Source organism: Eumetopias jubatus, unplaced genomic scaffold (assembly GCF_037043125.1).
Source record: "Eumetopias jubatus isolate StellerSeaLion01/CBP00866 unplaced genomic scaffold, mEumJub1_p1.0 scaffold_5, whole genome shotgun sequence".
NCBI lineage: Eukaryota > Metazoa > Chordata > Mammalia > Carnivora > Otariidae > Eumetopias > Eumetopias jubatus.
The window spans coordinates 149,179,878-149,207,202 of NW_028274811.1; the positions used below are offsets into that span (position 1 = coordinate 149,179,878).

The 27,325-nt window shown below is 47.5% G+C and overlaps 1 protein-coding gene across 1 annotated transcript; it reads left to right on the forward strand.

Moving 5' to 3' along the window:
* The first annotated feature begins 217 nt into the window (after positions 1–217).
* Positions 218–27,325, forward strand: NSUN2 (NOP2/Sun RNA methyltransferase 2). The gene is made up of 19 exons (XM_028122654.2): positions 218–543; positions 660–817; positions 1,448–1,552; positions 6,201–6,306; positions 8,612–8,683; positions 9,426–9,510; positions 10,920–11,112; positions 12,889–12,963; positions 14,024–14,154; positions 16,910–16,983; positions 17,592–17,722; positions 18,109–18,205; positions 20,573–20,757; positions 20,987–21,079; positions 21,753–21,888; positions 22,197–22,277; positions 22,433–22,571; positions 23,782–23,821; positions 26,489–27,325. Exons 1-19 carry the CDS (start codon positions 433–435, stop codon positions 26,790–26,792), a joined length of 2,316 nt encoding a protein of 771 aa, XP_027978455.1. The 5' UTR covers positions 218–432; the 3' UTR covers positions 26,793–27,325.

Sequence of the window (27,325 nt, forward strand, 5' to 3'; positions counted from 1 at the left end):
CGGGACCCTGAGCCGCACCCCTCCCCTCCTCCAACGCGCGAGGCGCTGGCGCGCCGGTCCCGCTGGTTGGACTAGACGCGGTCCGGCGCGGCGGGAGGCGGGCAGGCCCCACCCCCCCGCTGCCGGAGCCCCGCCCCCGCCGCTCTGCGCACGCGCGATCGCGGGCTGTCCGCGGAGCTGCCTGAGCCCGCGCGGGCTACCTCGGGGCTGCTCTCCTGGGGTTTCCTTTTTGCTCAGGGCTGCCAGTGCTGCCCGTCGCTTGCTGCTCAGCGGGAGCACGGATCGCGGCCCTTTGGGCGTCTTCCTCGCAGCGCCCGCGGGCCCGGGAGCGGCGCAGGCGCGGAGCCCGGGGGGCCTCGCGTGCCAGCCCGGAAGTCTGCGCGGCCGACGGTGGCGGGAGCTCTGCGGGCGGCGTGCGCGGCCGCGTGGGCCATGGGGCGGCGGGCGCGGGGCCGGCGGCTCCAGCAGCAGCAGCAGCAGCAGCAGCAGCGGCCGACGCGCGCGGAGGACAGCGCGGAGGGCGGGGGCAAGCGTCAGGAGGCGGTAGGACCCGGGGCGCGGGCGGGCAGGGCCCCCGTTCGTCTCCCGGCCGCCGCGGCTTGCGGGACGGCGCGGGGAGCCTTCTCCGGCCCGGGGTAGACGCGTCTCTTGTTCCTCAGGGCTGGGAAGGCGGGTACCCCGAGATCGTCAAGGAGAACAAGCTCTTCGAGCATTACTATCAGGAACTCAAGATCGTGCCAGAGGGCGAGTGGGACCGGTTCATGGAAGCGCTCAGGGAGCCCCTCCCGGCCACTTTGCGAATTACTGGCTACAAAAGGTAAGGGACCTCGCGGAGCCTTGATTTCCTGGAGTTGGGGTCAGTTCAGGATGAGGGTGCCCCCCTCGCCCCGCCAGGCCCCCGGCGAGTGTTGCGGGCCTGGAGAGCTGCTGTTTACCGGTGCTGTGGATTCCAGCGTCTGGAAGCATTGAGCAGGGAGCACGGGGGTCCAACGGAGTAGGCCGGGGGGTGTTGCAGTTCGGGAGGCTGGAAGACACGAAATGCAATCTGAGAAAAGGTGGACTTCCGGGCCTTCGGGAGCCGAGGATGCCTCCCCTTTGGAACACGTGAGAATTTATGATATTACACAGTTTGTGCGAAACTCCGGTTCTCTTGTCTTTTTAAGTCCCCGTGGTTCCATCTTTCCGAGATGAGTTGCAAGTAGATATGAACCCTAGGAATATTTAGGACGGAAGGAATGCAGTAGTAGTCCTTTTAGCTTGTCCTTTAGTGATGAAACGAGAGTTGTTTAAACTTTGAAGGGATAGGGTAGAAAGGCACGCTGAATGAGGTCCGCTTTCAGCGCAGAGATGGTTTTGGTTTTAAGACACTTGTCATCTCAGGTTCACAAAAGACAAGATGCATATTAAGCCTTTCAGATTGGATCAAAACTTACTTATTTTTTAATAGCCACGCAAAGGAGATTCTCCATTGCTTAAAGAACAAGTATTTCAAGGAACTGGAAGACCTGGAGGTGGATGGTCAGAAAGTTGAAGTTCCACAGCCCCTGAGCTGGTAGGTAAAACAAGTCTTCAACCTGATGGAGGTTTTTTTGGGATTTTAATCTTTGTCAGCTGACGGCATGTTTTTTGGCAACATGTTTTCTACTAGCTGAGAGAATTTGAATGTACTTTACAGACATCCCTGTGTGCTTTTACCCAGTGCTTTTTACCCATATTATTTTACTTTAAACCGGTGTGCAGCTTTTTTTTTTTTAAAGATTTTATTTACTTATTTGACAGAGAGAGACACAGCGAGAGAGGGAACACAAGCAGGGGGAGTGGGAGAGGGAGAAGCAGGCTTCCCACGGAGCAAGGAGCCCGATGGGGGACTCGACGCCAGGACCCTGGGACCATGACCTGAGCTGAAGGCAGACTCTTAACACCTGAGCCGCCCAGGTGCCCCGGTGTGCAGCTTTTAATGAAGGATTTGTGGCTAAGAGTTACTTGGTTCAGTTAATTTTTGCAAGTCAATCAACCTGTTTCCTTCTGTGATGGTACCACTTCTACCCATTTCCATTTAAACCCCTTGTTTCCTCATGTTGAAGGTGTTGTCACGTGGCTCTCCTACCTTCAGCAAAAGGACAGATTCGACCTGACAAAGGTTGCCACGGACTGCTCCAGCTGATTCTATATTTCTTTTTCTTTTAAGATTTTATTTATTTTAGAGAGAGTGCACACAAGGAGCAGAGGGGAAGAAGAGAGAGGGGAAAAGAATCTGAAGCGACTCTGCACTGAGCAGGGAGCCCTGTGCAAGACTCAGTCTCACGACCTAAGATCATGACCTGAGCCAAAACCAAGAGTCAAGACACTTAACCGAGCCACCCAGGTGCCCCTGATTCTGTATTTCCAGTATCTCCAGTGCTCGAGTAGACTTTGCCCCTCATGCTAACCCTTTCACTACTTGTCCTGGAGGCATCCTGTGGGTTATTTGCTTCTCATGGCCCAGTTCAAGTTTCATTCCAGTGAAGGCAGTCCCATGTGTCTTGGAAAATGCCTGGGATACTCAAGCACAAGCTATAGAGGCGCCAAGCCCTGGGTTAATTTATAAACGTAAAAATCATTAAAGTAAACTGTTAATAGTTCCACATTTCAGATTATCAACTTCGAGGCATTGAGAGTTCTCACAACACAATGATTTTAAACGATCGCTATAACAAGGTGAATTTAACCAGCACTTTCTGACACCTTTGAGATTTTGGTTATTCACGTGTATGATATTTTCTCTCCTTTCTGGATGCCCTTCAGTGGTCACAAACCAAGATCACGTTTTTTCATTAATCCTGGTTTATAGATTGGCTTGCTTTTCTTTCTTCCATCGGTCATATGGATTTTCAGTGGCCATATCACAGATTTGTGATAGTCAGATTTTAAAAGCTTGCAGGTTCTGATACAGGGAAAGGACTCAGGTGGTTACTGGTTTCATGCCCACTGTACTGAAGTCATTAAAAAAGGAAAATGATTTTCTAGCTGCGGTACCTACGACATTGCTGAATGAGCTAGCCTTCACGTCCTCAAGCTTCCTCCCCTCTCCTAGTAGCTAGGTTATACACTTAACCAGTGCCTTGGTTTGGAGGTTTGACTGATGGTACTGTTTGAAGCAGGGGCAATCTGATACTTTTCAAAAGAAGTGGGTTTAAGGTTGCCTTTGTGCACATTTCTAATTGTCTTGCATGTTGGCTGCTTCATATAATCAACCAGAACACCTTTGTTCCTTAAACCTTGTGTTTAGAAATGCAGCTTTTCAGATGAGGAAGTCTGACGGGCCAGTAAAAGGAGCTGAAAAGCATGCATCCTGTAGGAAAGAGGTGCCTGTGGGTGGGTCATTGTGGGCATTTTCTTCTGCAGGTTCCAACAGATAACATGAGAATTAGGCTTGCTACTTTTATTGTTCTCTGCAAACTGCAGTTCAACTTTTGTTAGCCCTTATAACATTTAACAGGTGCTTTTCCATCTTGATTGTCGAACAGCCGCAAGGGGTCCATGAATAGGCAATTCTCCAACATCTGTGTGTTCTCTGGGTGAAGAAGGAACAGGAATCACTAGTAATTACTGGTGATTTTCCTCACATTGCTCTTTGCTGAAATCTTCTGAGCACACCAACTGAAGGGGTGTGAACAACATACTCTGTGATTGGGGTTCCTAACACTCAGCTTTTCCATTATCAGTGACAGTTAATGACAAGTTTTATGGTACAAGCAAATTTGCTGGTCAGGTGTGGGCTACCCATAAGTCTCTTGGTGAGCAAGCAGAGCAGAAACTACCAAAACTTCGGGTGGTTTTCTATGTTGTTCAAAAAATAGAAATACATTGTATAATATTTTAAGCTTTTGGTACATAGTGGAATTAAATTTAGGAAAGTGTTTTTGGGAACCATGTTTTCTGGAAGGGATATTAAGTAGGACTCATAGTTTGGGCAGGTTTCTTTTTTTTCCTTTTTGTGGACTCAGAACTGTAAGGCATTATCCCAAAGCATTCTCATAAAAGCTTCGTTTTGACAATTGGTTGTTGAGAGTATACCTTATTGTCATTCTGTTTATGTTCTTTTTAACATGTAAACTGAAGATGATTTGTCGTAAGTGTATATGTTAATAGAGATGTTTTTCCTGTAAGAATTTTTGGGTATAAAGATGACAGTGATGCTTTTAATTCATCCTCAGAAGACATGACAAGTTTCCAAGTAGGACTTTAAAGACTCAGGAGCTACATTCGAATTACATAACTAAAAATTAAATTTAGTTCTTTAAGATACCTTATTTGATGTTAAAAGCTACAAAGATTTTAGTAAACATTTGTTGGTCCAAAAAAAATGGTTACTAAAACTGTATAAGATGCATACTTTTTCATTTTAACAGTCAGTTTTTGTATTTAATGATTTTAAAGTTCTTAAGTATTTTTTTCAGTCACAATCTTTCACAATCTTAATTACTTGCCGTGGAATTTTCATCCTAGTAAAATTACATTTTTTAAATGGAAATTCAGTCTGAAATGTACATAAGGAAATATTTGCTCAGATTATATCTGCTTTATTTTTATTTGAAAATGAAAATTCAGCTATTAATGATTAATAGCTAGATTGAACAATTCATGGTTGATTGAATGCATGTGACATTGAGCTTCGTGATGTTTTGGTGATTTGGCAAGGTGGTAACTTGCATGATTCACTGTAATTGATCACATACAGTTCAGGGTTGCAAGAAATTTCGTAAAAGTCATTGATTGCATCACAGTTCAGGGTTGTAAGAAATTTCGTTAAAGTAGGTGTCTTGGCTCCCCAGTCTTGCAAAGGTTGCACTGAAACAGCAGATTTTGCCAAATACTGCCAGTGAAGGCAAATCTGAGTATATTCCTACCATTTCACCTCTAAGGAGGCCAAAGGGAATATTTAAAACTCAGTTCTTTTTTAATGGCGTGATAAGTATGGTTGCGTTTTGGTTTTAGATTTTTGAAGCAGGTTAAATATTGAAGGTTCTGGACATAGGGAATAGAGACAAAGTGCTGGGACAGCGGGAGGGTGGCCATGAACAGATTCAGCCAGTTTTATCTTGTTTGGTAGAAAGTACTTCCCAGATATATCTCATAATAGCATGATAGTCGAGTAGTGTCTTAAAAATTTCAAGGCTTGAGTTTGTTTCACCTAATCATTCTGTTTCAAAGCAGTCAGATATATTGTTTTGCAAGTGTTCTGGTTTCAATTTCATGGCTGTCACCTTAGCTACAATGTGACGCTTGGAAATACTGAGTAATAAGTACAAAAACAGCAGTGAGACTTATCACTAAGTACCCAGTAGTGCATAGCTTGGCGCTGGGTTGGGGAGAGTGGCCTGGGTCATAGTAGTGCGCCAGCTGGAGCCTTGGAGCCCAGTGATCTGTGTGAGCCACATTTAAAGAGACCTGTTCCTAATTGGTGATGTCATCGTTCTAGAAAGTTTAAATGGCAGGGGATGCTTCTTCATTCTTCGGTCTATACAAGTAACAGCCTAGGAGTGCAAGTCAGTGCAGCAGTGATCCCCAGGGTTTTTTGGTGTGTAAAGTATTTCGATACATTATTGGGCTGTTTTGTTTTAGACATGAAAGGTATCATTAAAAAGATTACAATTAAATATCAAACATTTTGATAGTTCCTCAACTAAGTGATCTGCATTTCTTTAATTTGTTGTCTTTTTTTCTTTAAGATTTATTTGAGAGAGAATGTGGGGAGGGGTGGAGGGAGAGGGAGAATCTCAAGCAGACTTCCCTCTGAGCACAGAGCCCAACTTGGGGCTTGATCCCAGGACCCTGAGATCATGACCTGAGCCGAAATCAAGAGTCAGATGCTTAACTGACTTTTTTTCTGATAGTCTCTGTACCATTGTTAGCATACATGGTGAAGAGCAGAGGAGTCTCCATTTTCTCATCTGTTCTTGAACAGTCATCATTGCAATTTCATGGTAACGTCATATATATATATATCTCTTCAAGCCACCCAGCTCTCCTGTTTCCGCCTGGTTTATGCTATAGTTAGACACCCTGCAGTCTTGGCCGACTACGAAGAGGATCGTGGATGGGAGGAAGTAGAGCAAAATTGGGTGTCCAGTTAGTGTATGATCGGTAAAAGCAGGAAGTTGTTAAGAGAGCACTTTAACATATATAATCCGTGGATGCTTTATTTTCTTTTTGGTCAGGTATCCTGAAGAACTTGCCTGGCACACAAATTTAAGTCGAAAAATCTTGAGAAAGTCTCCACAATTGGAAAAGTTTCACCAGTTTCTGGTTAGCGAAACTGAATCTGTGAGTAGATTTCTTTAGATTTGTTGGTTCCCTTGAAGCTTGAAATGTGCATTAGTGTCTTGGTTATATTTTGTCCACACGTGTCACCGGGAGTGACGAGGTAGATACGGCGTATGGAAAAGTGTGCTTGTCACCTTTAATTTCTGAGGATTCCTACAGCTGCTCTCTTCTTTGGCCCATCCAGTTGTGGAACTCGGGGAGGGTCTCAGCCACAGTTGTCCCCTTGATGTATTGTTTCCTTGCTCCTCCTGGGTCTGGCCGGCCACAGCGCCGGGCCGAGCAGCACACTGCGCAGGGAGGCATCGCTCAGGAGACAGGCCACTTCATCTGCTCCCACTTTGTTGTGTCTGTTCTTTCTGGGCTCCTGTCTCTGTTCCACCTTTGCCGCAAAAAAACAACAAAATCTGACTTTGACAGCTTTGGTTCTCCCATGACACAGTGTCTTCACCTTCTTTGCAATCCTGAATTCTTTGGTTTGGTTCAGTCCCTAAACTTCTCAGCTTTAGCCTCACACCTCCTCTCAGTAGCTTTTGCCTCCTGCCTCACACAGTTAAACCAGGTACCGCGTGTTTTGCTGTTGAACTTTTTGGTGTTTTGGAATTGTCACTCTGGCATTTAAAATCCAAGTTCCCCCTTCCTGTTCTCTAGTCTCCTTTTTCTAGCCAAGGAAACCTTTGTGTTTGCCTAGATGGTGTTCATTTCTTTTCATCCTGAGCTCCTGGGCGGGCTTGTAGGATTCCTGTGGTTCCTGCACATCTCCCCTTGAGGCCCTTGGCCCTGCCCCGTTCTCTCCTGCCACGGTGGTGCTCTGTCCGTTTAGGTGACCTGGTAAACTGGCCTCCTGCTTACCGGGGCTTTCCACCCTCTCCCCCAACCCCATAAGGGAGAAACAGAGCTAGGTGCTGCCCCATTCCTGATTCTGTCCTTGGGTCAGTACAAGAAGGGGTTCTCTGCCTGCACTTTCCATCCAGATGTAAGGTCAGGCGAGGGTAAACTAAGAGAACAGTTCAGGTTTGAATTTCAGCAGAGCAGAGGGTTTGTGGCGAGTGAGTTCCCTGTTGGGCAGACTGAAGAGCCGCGTTTAGGTGGAGGAGATGGGAGGTGAGTGTTGGTAGCCTGGATTGCAGAGAACCGGTACAGGTTTTTGATCGGGCGTTGGTAGGGTGAGATGCCCTTTGGGGTATTCGAAGCCCCTTCAGAACGTGCGTAGAAAGGAAGTGACTCACAGCCGGCTTGTCTAGTCAGGGACTCTGTCCCTGTACAGCTCAGATGCTTTGGTCAAAAACTTGGATGAATGCAGGAGGCAGGCTTGTCAGGATCATACGTTTAACCTGGAACCTGGAATCAGTGTGCCTGGTGAGTGGATGGGGATTCAGATAGTCTCCACAGACTCCTTGCTGGCCGGAAACCCACGAGGTGAACATCCGCAGGTTTGGCTGTGAGTCTGTGTCTGGTTCGGACAGACGCGCAGGTGTGAGGTGAGCGGCGGCTCCCCGGATGGCTCTTCAGGTTCAGAAGAGCCAGGTTGTCATGGGGCAGAGGTCTCCTGGCAGCTGACGGCCTCTTGCTTTTTAAAGGATGATTTCTAAGGCATTCAGTCTTATGGTGGGTGAACTAGATTAGTGATGAGGCCAGTGCTGGACCCTGTCAAGAACGTGTGTCTGAACAGGCGTGCGTGTTAACAGACACCCTGCCCACCGGCCGAGACCTAGAGGGCTGGTGGCTGAGTGGGGGTGGTGGAAGGTGGGAGCACTGGCTGGGCTCTTTATCTTCTTCAGGGGCAGTTCTCAGGAGGACAAAGCAGACAGGGGCTCTTCCTACAAACAGACAGGACTGAAATAGAAGTTGCAGTTTTAGCTGAGAGGGACACCTTGCTGGCAGTGGCTCTGTGTCCTCTGCTCATGGGGCTCGCTCCCTGCTGCCGAGGGTATGGCGGTGCCTCTGTCCACCTCTGAGCTGCTCATCCAGCTTCCGTTCTTTCTCAAGAGGGCGAGTTGGGCAGCATAAGTTTAAACTTCCCTTTCTTTTGTAAAATCCGGGATTATACGTGCATTTCTAATATTCCAACAGTAAGTTCTGCCATTAATGGTTATTCTTCCTTAGCCTTTTAGGTAGCAACCATTTACCCACTAGGATAAAAACCTGTCCTATTTACGTAATGTTCTACGTGATAGTATTAACTGTTTTATTGCATGGATGAGGATTATGTGGTCTTTTTCTGTTGCATATGAAATAATGCCTAATACTGAAAATTTCTGCCTTTTTAAATATTGTTCTTGTTTTTTTTTTAATTTTACTTTCTAAGGGAAATATCAGTCGTCAAGAAGCCGTTAGCATGATCCCACCACTGTTACTCAATGCTCACCCTCACCATAAGGTATTGTGTATTAAACAGAAAGTGGCTTTGTTTGTTGACACCTTTTTTTCTTAATATAATTCTTGTTTTTTTTTTTTTTCCATGCTTTTGATGGAGAATGCTGTGTTTTATTTTAGGTTCTTTTTTGCATTTTTGTCTTGTTTAAATTTTACAACCCATAACTGTGTTTCTACTCTTAAAGTTTGTTCACTAACGTGTTTACTGCACAGATCATCGGTCTTGACTGACTCAGATTGAAAATCGTGATGAACACGTCCTGAGAACTTGTTACATGCCAAGCATTGCTTTGTGCTCTTCTCGTACATTAATTCAATTAATTCATTAATTCATACATAACACATCCCCGTGAGGGTAGATGCTCTCCCTGTCCCTGTTTTTTCCAGATGAGGGAAAGGAGGCAAGGAAAAATAGAAGCAACTAGTTCAGGGTTTGGGGGCCAGCAAGTGGCTGGGCTGTTTGAGGCCTGGGAGTTCTGTCCCTTAGCAGGCTGCTTATAGTGCTGCTTGCAGTTGGTGTCCTTGCTCGTCATCTCCTGAATGGAGTGCTTCCACTGGTCTGTAGGGTCATTCTGTTCTTGTGGAGAGAGTATCTTTCTCAATATATCACGTTTTAGATTCCTTCTGTAAAGAAATGTATTTAAGTCTTAGAAATCAAAATACTAGAATGACTCCTAAAATTGTTTTAAATTAAGTGTCGAATGTTTGATTTCTTAAAACCTCAAACATTTCTTGCTTTTTAATAGATCTTAGATATGTGTGCAGCGCCTGGATCAAAGACCACGCAGTTAATTGAAATGTTACATGCCGACATGAATGTCCCTTTCCCAGGTATGCATTGGACTGCTCTGTGGAGGGTCGGAATGCCACTTGGCTGGGTGTAGATGAGGAAGAGATGGTAACACTGCCTGTGGGTTGGGTCTTGAAGCCTTCTTCAAGGCTGTTGCAGTTGGTGTCCTTGCTCGTCATCAACCTTGCTGGCAGTGGCAAGATGTTGACAGATGGGTTTCTGTCCCTGAAAGTAGAACTAGACATTTCGCATGCCACTGTGACTGGTTCCTAAACCAACGTGTTTGTGCATCGGGGTGGAAGCGTGGCTTCATTCTAGAATTACGTGTGTCTTCTGTGAAAGTATATGGTGTTGCTATATTAAGCCATAGTAGGTAGATTTCAGTTTGGATCTTCAGTAGTATCATTGTCATGTTGGGTTTTTGTGTTGGTTTTGTGGTGACTCACTCTCTACAGGAACGACAGTAGAGTGTCGTGAAGAACTGCTATCAGGCCCGCCAGCTTCACCCCCCCCCCCCCCCCCGCGGTAGGCGACAGTATTGGACGTTGCATCCTGGACTTGGGGGCGTTCTGAGCTTGCTGGTGGCTCAGACCATGGCTGCGATCTGCTGTCGCTGGTGCTCCTTTCTGGGGGTTCTCTGAAGACGCCTGTCTGTGGTGGTGTTACTCTTCAGATGTTTTATCTGCTTCTGTTGCCCCTTTTTTTATTCAAGCCACCTGCTCTCCTTCTGTCCTAATGGGCATGCTTGTTTAGCTTTGTTCTAAGTGTTTTTTTCCTGTGACAAATAACTTTGTTTAAAAGGCTTCTTTATTCTTTTGTTTTTAATTATTTTTTCCAAATTAGTGGTAAAGAGCCTCTTTCTATTATCAGTGTTTAGCATTTCATATTTTCTTAAGAGCGATCTTGACTATAAAATGTTTTTAGGCGTATGTGCCTTTTTGCCGGCGGTGGAACCAGAAATAAGAGGCTGCACCTGGGTTTTAGCCAGGGGGTCAGACCAGAATCGCCCAGGCAGCCTTCAGGAGTAGCCTGGGCCCCACCCCAGAAACCTGATTCGCAGGGTCGAGAATGGAGGCCCATCATACACGTGCAGTATTTTAAACACTTGTCGGGATTCTGTTGTCTCCTACCGCTTTCTCTCTCCGTTCTCTTTGTTTTAATTGTTGTTAAAAGTAATAGATGTTTTTGGCATAATAATTGTTACAAAGTGAGTAATTGTTCAATAGTTGGAAAAATAGATCTTGCAGTTTTAGAATTTTATGTGATCATAAAAGTCTATGCTGAGCCATCTTTTTGGACTACTTAGCTTATTCTGGCAAATCTTATACTTGGGTCTTAAAGTTTGGTGGACTGCTGCTGCTTGAAGTCTGCCAACCAGGAGTGTACGTATTTCAGAAAATTATTCTACTTCTGCTGCATTTCACCTGACGCTGTAACTTTCTGTTCTCAGAGGGGTTCGTCATCGCGAATGATGTGGACAACAAGCGTTGCTATCTGCTCGTTCATCAGGCCAAAAGGCTGAGCAGCCCCTGCATCATGGTGGTCAACCACGATGCGTCCAGCATACCTAGACTCCAAATAGATGTGAATGGGAGGAAAGAGATTCTCTTCTACGATCGCATCTTATGTGACGTCCCTTGCAGGTATTTATGTTATTAAGAAACCAAAAAGCCTAAAATCCACTAAGGAAATCAATTTAAATATAGACTGATGTGAATTTGCACACAAATACACACGGAGTTGTACACGTTCTCGTGGCAGCTGGTATGAAGACACAGACACTCAGAATTTCAGTGCCACCCAGCAGAGCAGAACGAGGGTGCGGAACGAAGAGACACAGATGGAACGGTTCCGTAGTCTTCACAGGGGCAGAGGAGATCCCTGAGGGGGTAGTAGCGTCATAAGCTCTGTCGTCGGTCCAGGAAATGATCGTTAGGAATGGTTGTTCCTCCCATTCCTGATTCCGCCTCATTATGGAGGGATGTGGAATAACACTGGGTTTTCATGACCAGTCTTCTGTTACTCAGCGCGGTGCGACTCCAGAGTTCGGACCCTTGACACACTCAGTGTGCCTGTGTTTGTACACATACATTTCTTCAAATTTTATGTGTAAGTATTAGATTGTTAGCGTTTACCTATAAGAGAATTTTATGGATTAACGGAATAACTGAGTTTTTCCAGAAAGAAAAGGAGAAAACAAAAGACCTCTCTTAAGTTCCCAGAGGCAGTGACGTAGGCCATAGTCACCTTGTGAGCACATGAATTTGTTTAGCGGGGAGTGCAGAAATCACCACAAAACTGTGTTAGCATGGAATGTGATGCTTCCATAAGACACCCGCTACCACACTCCATCTCACTTAAACCACAGCAGATTGCCTGCTTGTGGCAGAACTCATTGTGAGAGCTGTAAGTCCGTAGTATGAATAGGATGGGGCTTTAAAATTCTTGCAAGAACGCCTTGTGAAATAAAACTTAAAATGGGTCATGAGCCACAGTTGTCTTGATTTTCCTTCAGCTCAGATGTTTTCCCATTCCTGTGCTCTTTTGACCAGAAACCGGTAACTCACTTCTCGTGTTATCTTGGAGAATGCAGGGACCTTCTGAGCACCGAGTTGTAAGCTGAGGAAATCCTAAATATTACGGTAGAATTTTAAGCCACCACTGTACCAGCAAGGGATGTCATTTGAGAGCCATTATATCTGATAGGGCATTTTCATTCTCCTGTAGCCCCTTCTCCTCAAGACAGTTAACTAGACTACCGAGGGAGATTAAACTCTACAGAAAGCCAGCTGATCCAGAAAAAAATGGGTAGTTAAAGTCAGATGTGGACAAAAAGATAAATTGATCAAGCCTGTATTATAAAATTTACATGGAAATAATTTCCATTAAGTAAAAATAGAAAATCAAAAATGTTTGATGCATAGAAAAATCTTGATAAAGAAGTTAAATTGGCTTAATTGAATTTGCCGTGGAAAATCCCTTATGAGTATAAGTTTACCATTACCTACGTAAATCTGATTAAAATGCCACTGTTGATTAACCGAGTTGTTAAGTAACAGGATCCAAATGGCTTCACAGTTCTGTGTCCTAGGTCTGAAAATTAGTTTTGCTAGTACTTCTCTCAAATGGAAGCAGATTGATACATCTGTAAGTCTTGAATGAGGTTATCTGTTCAATTCTGTTATTTCCTTATCTAATCGAAAATTAAAGTATAATTTAAAAGTTTTCATGTCATTAGTGTTCCTAAAGCAGAAATAGAAAGTTGATGGTAGTTTGTGAGAATTTAGGTGGTGTTCTAATTGGTGTATATAATAATAAAAATACCCATTTTGTAATTAGCTTGGATATGAGATAATGGTTATACTCTAATTGGTCTACCTGGTCAGAGTTTTTAAGTTCTTAAATATCTTCCTTTCTAGTGGAGATGGCACTATGAGAAAAAACATTGATGTCTGGAAGAAGTGGACGACCTTAAATAGCTTGCAGCTGCATGGGTGAGTCAGGCTGTATCCAGCGGGCTGTCCCACACGGAGCAGGGGAGGGCTGTCGCTGCATTTGGGGACAGCATCTGGAGCTGGAGTTGTTAATGGTCACTCTTGAGAGAGTTTGGGTACGTATCAGAAGTAGTTGTTTTCAGAACCTCTTCAGAGTAGTAAACTGAAGACTGTATGTATACATTTCAGGTACATATTTATCAAAAGTGCCTTTTATGACAATTTCCTGTAACATTTCAAGACCTGTTTTCCATGAAATGACCACTTACCTTTTACTGTCTCACTCATCTTTGTTCTGTTTTCTCTTCTTTTGTGTTGAATTATTTTAACATTTTGACCTCAGATACTTAACTGTCTTTAAAGACAGTTGGGAAAATTCTTAAAAATAGAAGAAAGAGAAGATCTCGTAACTCAAAGATAACTTCTGTAATGTCTGGTGCGCTGTGTGTTTTTCTGTGCATACCATTCTTGAGTGTATGGTCTTCAGGGCTATGGATTCTTTTTTCATTTAACATTAGAATTCTGCATTCTTAATTATAGAATTGTGGGTAGTCTACAGTGTCCTGATGAATATTCACTGTAAATAACTCCAGCAGGAGATTTTGTTTCTCTGTTAAATACTTTTTAACTGTTTTGTGTGTGTGTGAAATAGGTTCTAGGATTAGAATGTACGAAGGGACGTGAGTTGTTCATAGAAAGAAAAGTTAAATGTATGTACTGATAGGGAGGCTTTTTAATGAGACTCACATAATCATATTGACTTCAGTCACTAATCAGCTTTGTGCTTTGCTTGTCGGCTTGTTGGGAAGGGCTAACAGAATAGTAAACGCATTGTTTATACAGAGAGATGCTTTTTTGATTGATATGAAACATCTCATGGGTTTACTGTAACTTCATTTAGAATTTTAAAGAGTTCTTTTTGTGGGAATTGTTTATTTTGTATTTTGCATTTTATTGTAAGTCTGGCATAAAAACGTGTGGTAAGTATGTGGTATAATGGGTGCTGTGTGTGCCGCATGGATAGGTTTGGTCTCAGGGTGACCTAGGATCCAACCCTTAGCTTACAGCTGCGGATTGCAACACGCGGTGCTGAGCAGCTGGTGGAAGGCGGTAGGATGGTGTATTCTACGTGTTCACTAAACCCCATTGAAGATGAAGCAGTCATAGCATCTTTGCTGGAAAAAAGTGAAGGTAAGTGTGCGGGACACAAAGTATGAGATTTTCATGCGTGTTGTTTATTGCCATAGTATAGAATTCCCGTAGACCTTTTCAGGCATTTGCTAGTATGATTAGCCGATAAACCCTGAAGCAAGCTACCCTTAGAAACATGCTTATGTAATGATTTTGTCATATTTAATGGATTATGACAATTACCTATTTGGTGTCTCTTAAGTTTGAAAAATTAGGTCAGTCCTTATCACAGTGGTTTTTTGAAAAAATCTTAATTGTGGAAAACACTTGTAACTTGAAGTTTACCATCGTTTTAACTATTTTTAAATGTGTGTTTTGATAGTGTGAAGAACACTCATGTTGTTCTCTAGCCAATCTCTAGAGCTCCTTATCTTGCAAAGCTGAAATTACGGACCCATTGCACAACTCCCCATTTTCCCACCCCATTACCCTCTTTGCTGTCTCTGAGCTTGATCACTCTGGGGATCTCACGGGTGGAATCAGATCATACTTGTCTTTTGGTTGACTGGCTTATTCCGACTTAGCACACTGTCCTCAAGGTTCCTCCGTATTGTAGCGGTGTCTGGATCTCCTTCCTTCAGCCCTGAAGGCTCAAGATCCCCACTGTGTGCATGCGCCACGTTCTGTCTGCCCACTCACCTGTCCGTGGACACTTGAGGTGCTCCCTGTTTCAGCTCTTGACTAGTGCTGAGATGACATGGCTGCACAGATAGCTCTTTAGGACCCTGCTTTCAGGTTTTGGGGTGTATGTCTTGTGGAATTGCCGGATGATATGATTCTGTTTCATTTTTGGGGTTCCCCCATGCTGTTTTCCACAGCAGCTGCACCATTTTACATTCGCGCCGACAGAGCACAAGGGTTCCCACTTCTCCGTAGCCTTGCCGGCTCGGCTCTTGTTCCGTTCTGCTTTCTTGATTATAGCCATCGTAACGGGTGTGAGGTCTTAGCACACTGTTTTATACGAGAAACCGGACAGGTGGTATGAAATGTGTTTAAACAACAGTTTCCATAATGGTTTGATGTAAAATATCTCTTCTTAAAGTTTTTACCAATATGTTAATTTTTCCCATCATAGTCTCCTTAAAGCCAATAATGAGGGATTTCAGACTAGGATTCCAGAATAGAATGTTTCCACATTTGCTTCACACGTGTATGAAGGAAGTTGGAACATAAATACCAAGACAAGTATCCACAGCTGTCTCGGCTTCCAGTTACCTTGTTTGCAGTGGCTGACTGACCTGTGCTGTGTAGTTAGCCCTCTATAGTTCTTGCCTTCAGAGTCCTTGAGATCGGAATTTAGTATTTGTGATTGTTTTGTTTGGCTATGCTTAAGTTGGGCCTGTGTAAGGGTGTGGTTTCTGAATGGTGTTCTTTGCGGGGTCATAGTCTCCATGTTTGTGGTGGGACTTCATTTCAAAGGCGTATGAAGAGAAGGACTGATGACACTGAGTGGTGACCGTAACTGCAGGTGTCCTTTGCTGCCCCACTTTTTCTTACTGGGTGGGTGGGGTTCCACGCTGGGTTTGCTGTGACAGCCATCTTTCTGTATGTGGTGGTTTCAGACCGCAGTGTAGTCTCCGTCTCCGTTGTCTGTCAGGCGTCGTGTGTAGGCATGGCTTCATGGAAGAGTGGTTCTTTGTTGAGACTTGCACTTGACAGTGACTGAGGATTTGGGAGGAGTGAAGTCCCCACCTGAAGGAGCTCAGACCTGGCTGCAGGCGGAGTGGCTGATAAGCATTCAGTCTGCACACACTGGGTCCGTGTCGGCTCTCCTGACCCCCGTGGTGGCAGGGTGTACGGGACAGAAACCTGCTCTATTACTTAGTGTTTGCTTTTAGAAAGAATATTCAGATAGAACAGTACAAGTCAGCACAGTGTTTTCGTCAGAGATTTCTTACGAGGACACCTCTGCCTTGAGGACTCTTTTGCTCTATTTTTATAATCGTCTGAGCGTTTCATAGCTTCTGTGGAGCTTTGTTGGATTTTCCTCTTCTGTGAGGCTGTCCAGTCTGTACCCATAATCTGTGGTGGAGGTGTGATCGAGAGGGTTCCCATCGTGGCCCCATCATATAGCTTCTTGTGAGGTTGTTACCGTGGACGCCTGTTTTTAAAGCTGGCTCTTGCCCTGCAAGTGCTGCACAAGTTTGGAAAACTAACTTGGGCCTGGAACAGAATGTTTACAAATTTTCACAGTTCATTTTAAGTGTTACTTTTTCGTTCTGGGTTATTAGATGTAAAGGCATCAAGACTCATGTCCTCTAACGGGCGTGTGTCTAGAAGCCAGGAGTGGGTCGAATGCTTGGAGTCCTAGCCTCCTGGTGTGTGCGGGGGGGGGGGGGGGGGGGCTCGTGTGTGCGCGCCACTGCCACGGGGCTCACGTTGGGTACTTTATGGGACTCTGCACCTGCTGCGTGTCTCCACGGCTTCGTTGGCAGTAACTCACGTGCCACCCGTGTCCCTCGTTTTAAGGGTACAACTCAGTGACCTTCAGCGGGTTTCTGTGCACAGCCATCCCCACAGGCCAGGCTTTGGCCGTTTCTGACCGCCCCTCCCCCCCCCCCCCCACGGAGTGCTCTGAGGGCCTGCGTGCGCTTGCTGCCTGTACCACCCCTCCCCCGGAGCTGCAGCGCTGCCTTCCGTCCCTATGGAATTGCTCTCCCTGGGCATTTCGTAGAAATATTTGATCTTTGGCATCTGGTTTTTTTCACGGGGCATAATGTGGAAAATTTATTTATTTATTTATTTTTGTATGTAGGTGCTTTGGAGCTTGCTGATGTGTCTTCTGAGTTGCCAGGACTAAAGTGGATGCCTGGAATTACACACTGGAAGGTAATCTTTCTGGGAGGACTCTGGCTTCTAAGAGCAGGTACAACTTTCCAGGCTTGTCAGAGTCACGAACGTTTTAAATGAAAGCAGCCACAGTTGGGTAACGTCAGTAAATACTACTTTTGATTGTGCGGTCATATTTGGTTTAGAGTTAATTTCCAAATTCTATTGAATGACAAATGGTAACGATTCTACAAATATTTTTCTCTGGCAATGGGGAAGTTTCCCTGCCTTTATTCTGCAGTTAGAGATCAGCTTTGTGTATTCTCATCCCTGTAAGTGTAGCTCTACTGTATTTTTATTACTGGCTGGGATTCAAGCTTTGTTTCCAATATGAAACAATTTACTTTTCAATTTTAAACCAGAATCTACCTGAGGCTTGTTAAAAACAAAATAAAACCTACATGGAAAATGCTCTTTTACAAACTGATTGTTCTATTTAATGGAATACAAGATCGTCTCATTTTTCTCTTCCCACACAGTCTCAGCTTTGGAGAGCAATGAGAGTTGCCGTTTATCATGTTTGAGCGCATTTACATTAGCACCCTGTGATTTTCGTATTATTAGGTAGTGCGGTGACTTGGAGTCCTGCCGTCTCTCTCCTTTTGCAGGTAATGACAAAAGACGGGCAGTGGTTTGCGGTTTGGGAAGATGTCCCTCACAGCAGACATACCCAGATCCGGCCCACCATGTTCCCGCCAAAGGACCCTGAGAAGTTACAGGCGATGCATCTAGAGCGTTGGTGAGTTTGTAAGGCTTGCAGAGGTTTGGGAAGGTGGGGAGTTGGGACCCTCTGGCATTCCCGCAAGGCCTGGGCCATGCGTGTGGTCGACTCGGTGTGAACGTGCCAGCAAGAAAGAAGCTCACGTTCCCTTTTGGCTGTTGGCATTGAGCATCCGTAAGTAGAGCCAGTGGTGAGGGCCCAAACGGTCAAACTTTGCATCCTGCCTCAACTGTGTATGCAGACCACGCGGCTGCCCCACGAGTGCGGGTTGTGGGAATACTGACCGGAAGACACGACTTTTCTGTCACAGGTCATCTTTGTGGTTTTTGTCTTAATACTAAAAGAGTATATTTTGAATCAGTTAAAAAGTGTGCATTGTGGGTTTTTGTTTTTGTTTTTTCTAGTCTTAGGATATTACCACATCATCAGAATACTGGAGGGTTCTTTGTGGCAGTATTAGTGAAAAAGTCTTCAATGCCCTGGAATAAACGTCCACCAAAGGTAAGCACGTGGCATATCATGTAAACTTTCTGTGCATTCTGGGCAGACGCTGACGGTGGTCAGTGGAACATTTTTTGGGTGTGGAGAGCAGCTGAGCATGAGCATGTGTGTGGTGGGGGTAGGGATTCGTTTAAATTTTGAGTTTTCCAAGAAAGCAGCAATGTCTTAAGGGATAGGTCCATGAAAAAGGCATACTTGGGGGATTACATTCCTTCTGCATTAAATTCAGTTCTTTAATAAAAATTGAAAGACATCATAACTGCTCTGTGGCTCAGAGTTGGAGCCCCCCAAGCTGGGTTCTGTGCTCTGGTCCCTGGGGGTTGGTTCAGTTGAGCCCCTTGCAGATTGACAGAACTCTGCCAGCCTCAGGCCAGCCTGTCTTTCCCTTGGCCGTGGGGGACAGTGACAGAGACTTTGTCCAGGCCTGGCCGAAAAGGAGACAGAGAAGGCCCGAGCCATCCTAATGGGTTGCCGTAGGGGGCCCTGAAGCAGGGAGGGTGAGTAGGAGGGCAGCCTTTCAAGTCTTTCCATGTAACGTCTGCTGCCCTCCTCTTTTATCAACGTGACATTTATCTCGCCAGTTCATACCTCAGCCTTTCCATAATGTCAGAACATGGCTGGGAACACAGTCTGAAGGTCAGTATTTCTTTCAGATGAATGCTTACAAAGGAGGACAATGAATGATTAGACTTTGCAGAGGCAGAAAGGAAAGCGTTCCTGGGATCTGGCTAACCCACACGAACGTTTGCGTGTCCGGCCTCACCACCGGCCCAGCAGTGGAACCGGCATGCCCGGGCAGGCGCTGTGCTGGTTGTGGGAGGCTGGACAGTGTTCTGGACTCTCCTTGGCCCTGGACTCCTGGGTCAGGAACTCCGAGCAGCACTGTCATCGACGTGGCGTGCCAGCTACATGTGTAACTTCCACGGTATTGCAGCCACTTTTTTAAAAGCGCACACAGGGGCGCCTGGGTGACTCAGTTGGTCTGCCTTTGGCTCAGGTCATGATCTCGGCGTCCTGGGATCAAGCCCCATGTTGGGCTCCCTGCTGAGCGGGGAGTCTGCTTCTCCCTGTCCCCACCGCTCCTGCATGCTCGTGCTCTCTATCTCAGATAAATGAATCTTTAAAAAATAAAGATAAATAAAAGCACAAGGAAAAAAGCGAGATTAATTTTAGTATTTTATTCGTTCCGGCATACTTAAATTTTCTTTTGTTGTAATCATATAAGAAGTTCTTGATAGTTATTTTCCATGCTTTCATACTGAGTTTTGAAAGCCGCGTGAATTTACAGTCTGAGCTTCCTTGTCCTTGCGCTGCTCACGGGGCGGCGGTGAGAAAGCACGCCTGGCGCACGGCTCAGGTAGACTCCTTGTCTTCAGGACGCCCCGATGTGGAAGTGAGGGGGCCTGTAAGCACAGAGCTGGCATTCCATCCGGGGAAGCCGAGCTGATGGTGTTTGACAGAGCGCAGAAGCAGCCTAGTGGGGAAGGGGCCTTGGAGCTGGGCTGGGCGGGGCGAGGATCAGCATTTCCAGGAGCTGGAGGGGCAGGGCCCAGGCCATCGCCACTGGGTCACGGTGTGTGGGTGACTGTTTTGTCTCTTTTGTCTTTTACCTTTAAGTAAAAGCTCTTTTCTGGGAGGTGGTGTTGCATAGCATGGAGTCCCAGCAGCTCATCTGATTTAGAGCTTTGTGAACTTGGGGAGTGTGTTTCACATTTCTGAGCCCACATGTCCTAATTTCACCAACCCTGTGACTTGTTAGGACGTGTTCTTTTAAATAACTTTTTATACAGTATTTTGTTTAAAATGCATATTAAGTAGTTTCCGTAAGTGAACCATGCTAATTTTTTAAGCCAGATACTGTGGCCCCAGTTCCGAAGTTCATTCGTTGTTCCGCAGTTGCTTCTGCGCTCTGTGGGGCGCCCTGGGCCTGCATCTGGGCACCGTGTGTCCGGGGCGGTGGCACTGGCCTTCCCAGTGGCACTGGCACTGGCTGCACTTACTGACACGCATGTCCTGGCCCTGTCTGCTGCTCTGGGATCGTGTGTGGCCCGTTTTTGTCCTTGAGCGTGCCTGACACACGGCAGGTGCCCAGTAGCGTCTCTGAATGCCGATGAGCTGGCTGCGTCATCGGCCTGTACTGGGAAATAGTCTGCATGTGCTCTTTGTGGGATTAGGGGGGAAACAGTGCCCACGACTTCTGCGTATAACAGCAAATAGACTTAAGATACTTCCAGAACATTCTGTTGCCTTCTGTATGTGAAATGCCGTAGAGATACACAATGGGTTTTGTGTTGTGAGTGTTCATGTTTTTGCGGCAGTGTGAAGTGGTTTGCCTTGGAGTGTAGACGCACTTGTCCCCTGTTGCAGCTGCAGGGCGAGCCGGTGGAGCCCAGAGAGCCCGTGCGGTCCAGCCCTGCACACCCCACGGGAGGAGCAGCTGCGGACCCCGCTGAGCCGGAGAGGAAACCCGTCGGTGGGCCGGACGACACGGACGTAACGGAACGACCCGAGAACGTAGGGAGCAGCGGAAGTAAGAAGGACGGAGTGTGCGGGTAAGAGAAGCGGTCCTGTCTGCGCCCCCGTGTCTTCCAGCCCCTTAGCTTGCAGGGGCCCAGGGCCGTCTGCAGCAGGCGGGTGCCGCTGCGTGTGGCCGGGGGGCGCGTGTGTGCCGAGCGCCCGGGGCCAAGAGGGCTGCGGAGGAGGGCCGGGTGGCGGGGGGAGCACTGCCGGCGTGTCACCTGAGGGCTGATCACAGCGCGTTTCTCCCGATTGCCTCCTCAGCCCTCCTCCGTCTAAGAAAATGAAGTTGTTTGGGTTTAAAGAAGATCCGTTTGTATTTATTCCTGAAGACGATCCGTTGTTTCCACCTATCCAGTAAGGGTTAATTGAACCTACTAAATTCTTGTTCTAAATGTGTAACCGGTCACGTTTGGCCATATATTTTTATTTAGTTCCGTGTAGCACCTTGTTTTCTTCCTAATGGCTTGGTAGAGCTGGGTGACACTTTAAAGAGTGTACGGTGAGCTGCCAGAGACTGTAAAGTGCCTGGGATGGGGGTGGGGGGGCGGGGGGACTGGACTGCGGCCCCGAACGTCAGTCCCCCGGTGGAGCTTCCAGATCCGTGGCCGCCGGCCCAGGTCCTGGGAGGTTGGGGACCCCAACTGGAGACTTCTGGGTGGAACAGAGGGGAAAGGTGCTTAGGATAACGGGCTCTGGTTCATCTCTTCCTGCTTAGTTAAGTCTCAGTATCCAGTCACCGCGGTGAGCACTTGCGCTGCCCTGTGGCTTGTGGCCTTTCTCTGTGGGCATTGGTGTTGCCAGGTCCCTGGAGCAGCAGCGGGAGAGGGGAGGTGTGCTCGTCAGTGAAGGTCCCCGCTCTATAGTTGAGTCTGGTGATCTCCATCAAGTGTGGGTGGTGGGCGAGCGCGGCAGGGCGCGAGTGCCCTGAGCCGCAGATGAGAACCCGGGCTCTGTCGGGAGAGAGACCGTGCTGGAGGCACCTGTTGCGTTTGAAACAAACTTGTAAGCAGCTCTGTCTCGTTCGTAGGAAGTTTTATGCGTTGGATCCTTCGTTCCCAAAGATGAATTTGTTGACTAGGACTACGGAAGGGAAGAAAAGGCAGCTCTACATGGTCTCCAAGGAGCTGAGGAACGTGCTGGTGAACAACAGTGAGCGGATGAAGGTGCGTGCACAGCCAGGGCCGCGGGGGCCTCTGCTCGAGCTGGGGCGGAGGTGGGCTCGGGCGCCGGCTTTCCTGGTGTCATGTCTGCTGTGCTGATCGGTAGTCCACATCAGCCACACTAGACCAGCCTCATCTGAGGGCATCACGGAGGTTGCGAGAACCCCTACTTTAGTCGGACTTGTAAGCTCTTCCTTTTCTTCTTTCCTTCCCTGCTCACAGCTCTGCCTCCTTGGGGCACAAGGGGTTATTTTAATTGAATATTCCCCTTTTATTTATATGTGTGTGTCATCTCACTGTCTCACTTGCAGGTTATAAACACTGGGATAAAGGTGTGGTGTCGGAATAACAGTGGTGAAGAGTTTGATTGTGCTTTCCGGTTGGCACAGGAGGTAATTTGGGGCATAGACTTGGTAGCAGCTGGGGGTCAGCCCACGGGCGGGGGTGCCGCGCGGGGAGGTGGGGGCTGGGGACGTGTGTGGAAAGGCCTCGGGGACAGTGGGTGATTGTCCTCATTCATGATGGTGGCCTCTCTTTACTCCCACAGGGAATATACACGCTGTATCCGTTTATTAATTCAAGAATTATCACTGTATCAATAGAAGATGTTAAAATTCTATTAACCCAGGAAAATCCATTTTTTAGAAAACTTAGCAATGAGACCTACAGCCAAGCCAAGGACTTGGGTAAGCAGTTGGCCTTGCATAGAGGAGTGACTTGTCCTCGTAAAGACAACGAAGATGTGGGTGTGCAAGCTTGTTAGAGCTTTCTCAGTCTTAGATTTTAATACGTTGTGGCTTGCTCTCTACTGCTTCTTGTCAGCTTCCAGAGGGCTTTGTGGGGACAGAGGCACATCTCAGCATACCCAAGGGCCAGAGGCACCCCTCAGGTTGCCCTGCTTCCCCAGGCCACATGGAGGCCTGTGCCGCCCACCAGCCCACAGGTGTCTGCAGGTGTTGGGCCCTGGCCGTCCGGCGAGCCAGATCTCCGAGTGCCCGCGGCCTAGCAGAGCCCCGCAGGGACGCAGGGCACGGTGCTGGGGCTTATCTGCGTCTCATCCTGAGGCGCAGGATGCTAACCAGCACAGCCTACTGCATGCGCTTGGCATCCCATCAGCCAGGTTGGAGCAGGCTGCAGGTGTTGGCAGGTTCTCCTGTGGCTTGGCCAGCCCCCCAAAGGATATACTCGGTCACGTTTCCACGTTTTATAAACTTCCACTTCAGAATCATTCTAGCGATGTTTTCACCTAAGAACAAAAATAACTCCACCAAGAATTCTAATTTTGTTTTTCTTTTCATTTTTGTTGATTTTTTAAAACTTTGTTCTCTGTTTCTGGCTCAGCTGGCCGAAAAACTGCTCAAATCAAGTTACTGCAGTTCTGTGGTCGTATATTTTGTGTCCGAAACTGAAGGATACAAAACATGCTGTGTGGAATCTGTCTCCTGGTGTCTCAGGCAGGAGCTGCATCTAAAGTAGACATTATTTTAAAGGATAAAGGGACCGTTTGCACTTCTTCTTTGTCTTAATCTCATATTTAGATGGGGTATAATTTTGGACATTTTTTATGTGTGTTTCATGCTGTTTCTGGAAGTTGGAGCAGTTATTTGTTTAATCTTGAATTTTGAGAATTAACCAGTAGTTAATCGCTGTCTCCCTGCTGCTGAGAGAGACTTTCTGAGTAGTTTCACCTAAACCCTACTGGTCTGATGCAGTCCCCTGCCACATTGCCTGGTCTGCTTGGTGCTCGGCTTGCTAGTGGCTCTGTGTTTTTAGAAAGAAAGTCCTCTTTTCTCCATGGAGATCCTAAGGACCAAGAGTGCGGATTATTTGCTGCCCTCTCTCCGCAATGCTGGACACACAAACAGCTTCGCCAACACATGTTTGTTTCTCTTCCAGCCAAGGGGAGCATCGTCTTGAAGTATGAGCCGGACCCCACGTAAGTGTCGGTTGCTCCTGCCAGTGGGGGGACGGTGGATGGTCGTGGGAGCCTCTGATGAGCATTATCCTGAAGATAGTGTTGTAGAAATTTTAGGACAAATATTATTATATGTATAATTATAGATATATAATTATATATTATGTGTTAATGTATATATTACATATATATATTATCACCTATCATCACTAGAATACTCTCTTACAGAACATTCAGCTCAGGCCAAAATTTTCATTTAGCGAATAAAACGTACAGTACTCTTTCTCTGTTCCTGAGAAATCTAGTTCTGATTTTTGTCTTAAACAGAATGAAGTAAAGGTTGAAAGTTGAGAGACAGTCTTTCCGTCTCTACTGTGGGTTCACCCCGGGTCTGTGGGTTCCGTGTTTTGCACGCGTCAGGTGGTGGTGTTCTAAGGCAGGGGTGAGGGTTTGCTCCTACACGACTGCTGTCCTGTGGTGCTCACAAGTACCCACGCAGCCCTCAGGAGTCTGCGGAGAGTAGGCCCCAAGGGTCAGCGCTGGCCAGAGCGGCTGAAGAGCTAGGGAGCAGGTCGGGATCTGTACCCAGGTCTGGTTTCACGTGTTGCAGCCACCTCTTTCTAAAGTAAAATACTACTTCCAAGGGGAGGAAAGAAAACAGCACAGGCCTGAAGAGGAATTTGGGGGAGAGCTTAGGTGGAGGCGCAGACAGGTCTCTGGGAGGTGGTGTTTGGCCAGACTCTGGTGAGAAGGAAGTGGAGAAGCACCAGCCCTGAGGAAGGAATGAGCTAGAAGGCAGCCTGCATGTAGCTGGCAGAGGAGGGCAGGCCCAAGACCCTCTGCGTGGACAGTAGCCTGGGCGTGGGCCTGAGTGTGCGGGTGGGAGGCAGGGGTGCAGGGCAAGAGGGGGGCAGCTGGGGCTGGGGCAGGTGCCTTGGCCCAAGGGTTGGCAAGAGCGGTGCACGTGGGGTCTGGCGGGGCTGCATTTGGACGTCACGCACACGAGGTGGGCTGTGGGTGGCAAAGGTGCAGGAGTGCTCAGGGTCAGCTTCTGGGTTGAGTTGCACAGGTGTCATCCAGGAACGGGAAAGCGGGCGGAGAACGGACATACTGAATTTGAAAATGCTGGAATAGACAGCAGGAGACGGCCAGGCCGCTGTATGGAAGTTTTGGGAATTAAGGGGAGAGGTCATTCCAGGTGTGGATCTTCGGGGCTCATGAGCGTGTCAGTGCTGCATCAGCCACGGGCTTGATGTCGGAGCTCCGAAGGGCCGTGTAGATGGGAACCAGGCTTTGCAGGCTCTCGTGCCAGTATCGGGGTCCGGGTCCGTGAGGTGGGATCAGCTAGGGAGGGGGCATGAGGCAGGAGAGAGAAGACGCAGGGAGGAGCAGGGGGAGACGGGTGGTGCCCCACGCGCACACCAAGCTGTGGCAGCCGGTGCAGACCACGCTTGCCAGGAGGCTGCGGTACGCAACAGCGAACGGGGCTTTGCGGGGCAAGCGGCCGGGTCAGAGAAGGTCTACGTGGGCGAGGCTTCGGCCCGCTTCTGTACTCGTGGAAAATCCAAGAAAAGGAAAACAGGCTGTGGGTTTCTGGGAACAAGGGGCGGTGTCACAGAAACGCTTTGACAGGGACCCAGAAATGGGTTTGAAAGGTACGGATACCGTGTGCTCTTCCACTCACTCCAGTTCTGTGAGCCGGCGCGCGCGTGCAGAGGCAGCTGTCAGAGCCCCTCAATCGAAAGACGGGTGGGCGTTGGGGACTCTTGTCTTTTCTTGTCATCGTGTTTTCTCAGTGTATCGTCCAGATTTTCCCCAGGGCAATATGGAAAGGTACTGAGGAGTTTCCCTCTCTTTTTGTCGTGGTTTATTTCTCTCGGTTCAGCCCCTGCGCTTTTGCTGTGTGTGTTTTTTTTAAATCTGATCGGAACCCTCCTGTGTTCCTTTCTCTGCCCGCGACCTTGATGCCTGGCATTGCGTAGAGCAGGACGTAGGGTTGATTGAACAGGGCTCCAGGAGCTGAAATACTAGAGCAGAGTCACACCTGAAGGGAAACGATGATTTGCATGGTCCTCAGGAAGGGGCACGTGAGTCACACGATAACTGGCATCTCAGCCAAGGAAAGGGGACTTGAAGCTGCCTGGCGAGCAGGTGGGCACGTCTGTGTGGCAGGATCGAGCAGACTCGGGGAAGCAGGGGTGCTTTGGGCCCCGGTAACACTGCATGCTGGAAACGGGTGAGCACAATGTGCTGGGGCTCATCCTATCATGTGGGTAACCGAGAAAAGTTGGGGTCACCCGGCCCAAAGTAGGGGAAGCACGGAGTGTCGACAGCAAGGGCGGTCTGGCTCCCAGCCCGGCTCTGCAGACGTGAGGCCTCACGGGTAGGTCTTCACCTTTGAGAAGATGGAAGTACTTGGAAATTCTAACGTTGAAAGTGTGTGTGAATTCTGGATGTGGGGTTTATTCCATTAGGAGCTTTTAGAAAGATAAACTGGCCAACATGAGCATGTTGAGAATATTTAGGACTTGAAGCAGGAGCTCATCTTCCTTGGAGAAAACCATCCATAGGATCACAGACAAAAATGCTCCAGTGCTTTGGGCGTGTTGTTTACAGAAAGGTTGCCTTTTAATCCTTCAGTGCAGTTAGGAGGACACATGATACTCACACACAACCACTTTTTTGTAGGAAACCAGACACCCTTCAGTGTCCCATTGTGTTATGTGGATGGCGGGGAAAGGCCTCCATTCGGACTTTTGTGCCCAAGAACGAACGGCTTCATTATCTCAGGATGATGGGGCTGGAGGTGTTGGCGGAAGAGAAGAAGGAAGGGCCTGTTCTGGCTCAGGAGGGCGCAGGCAGCTCTGGGCCGCCGGAGGACGAGGTGAGTGCAGAGCCCGGAGCGGAGCCGGCCGCCAGCACGGACACCCGCGCGCATGCCGCCTTGGGTCCCTCGGACCCTGCCCCGGCAGAGGCCGCCCTGTCCCGGTGAGGAGGCCCTGGCACTGTCCGCATGGGCAGCCTGCGGGGGCCTCCGCCTCGGTGTTCAAGGCCGGGCCCGAACTTCTGACCTGCAAGTACAGGTTTTTAAAGACTGGAGACGGATGGAATCATAGAACAGTCACGAATGATCTCAGTACCACTTTCATTTATTTTTTTAGCTTTGTTAGAAGTTGCTCATTTTACTGTTTATTTGGCAAAACTGGGTCCGTTGTGCCTGTGGCCGGCGGTAGACTGTCACCATTGGTCTTACTCCTCCCAGGAAACAAACTGCCCTTGCAGGGATTTTCAGGTCCCCTTTGTTGTGTCTATGTTGGTCTTATGGTCCGGTGTTTCTTTTAATTATTATTTATAGAAAGAATCTATAACTCATCATGGGTCATTGGAAAACCATCCTGTAAACCCCAGTAATTGTATCCAGTTGCACGTTAGTGCAACAGCGTACGGTGGGTCAACATCTGAGGTCTCAGATGACTTCTGTGCCTTTGTAGCAAAAGGTAAAATAATAAACTCTTTTTTCTCAGA

Excerpts from the sequence above, each read along its gene's own strand:
- NSUN2 (XM_028122654.2), top strand. The coding sequence starts at position 433 with ATGGGGCGGCGGGCGCGGGGCCGGCGGCTCCAGCAGCAGCAGCAGCAG. Across the intron at positions 6,307-8,611 it reads TGGTTAGCGAAACTGAATCT|GGAAATATCAGTCGTCAAGA; the intron begins GTGAGTAGATTT and ends TTACTTTCTAAG. Across the intron at positions 9,511-10,919 it reads CATGAATGTCCCTTTCCCAG|AGGGGTTCGTCATCGCGAAT; the intron begins GTATGCATTGGA and ends TTCTGTTCTCAG.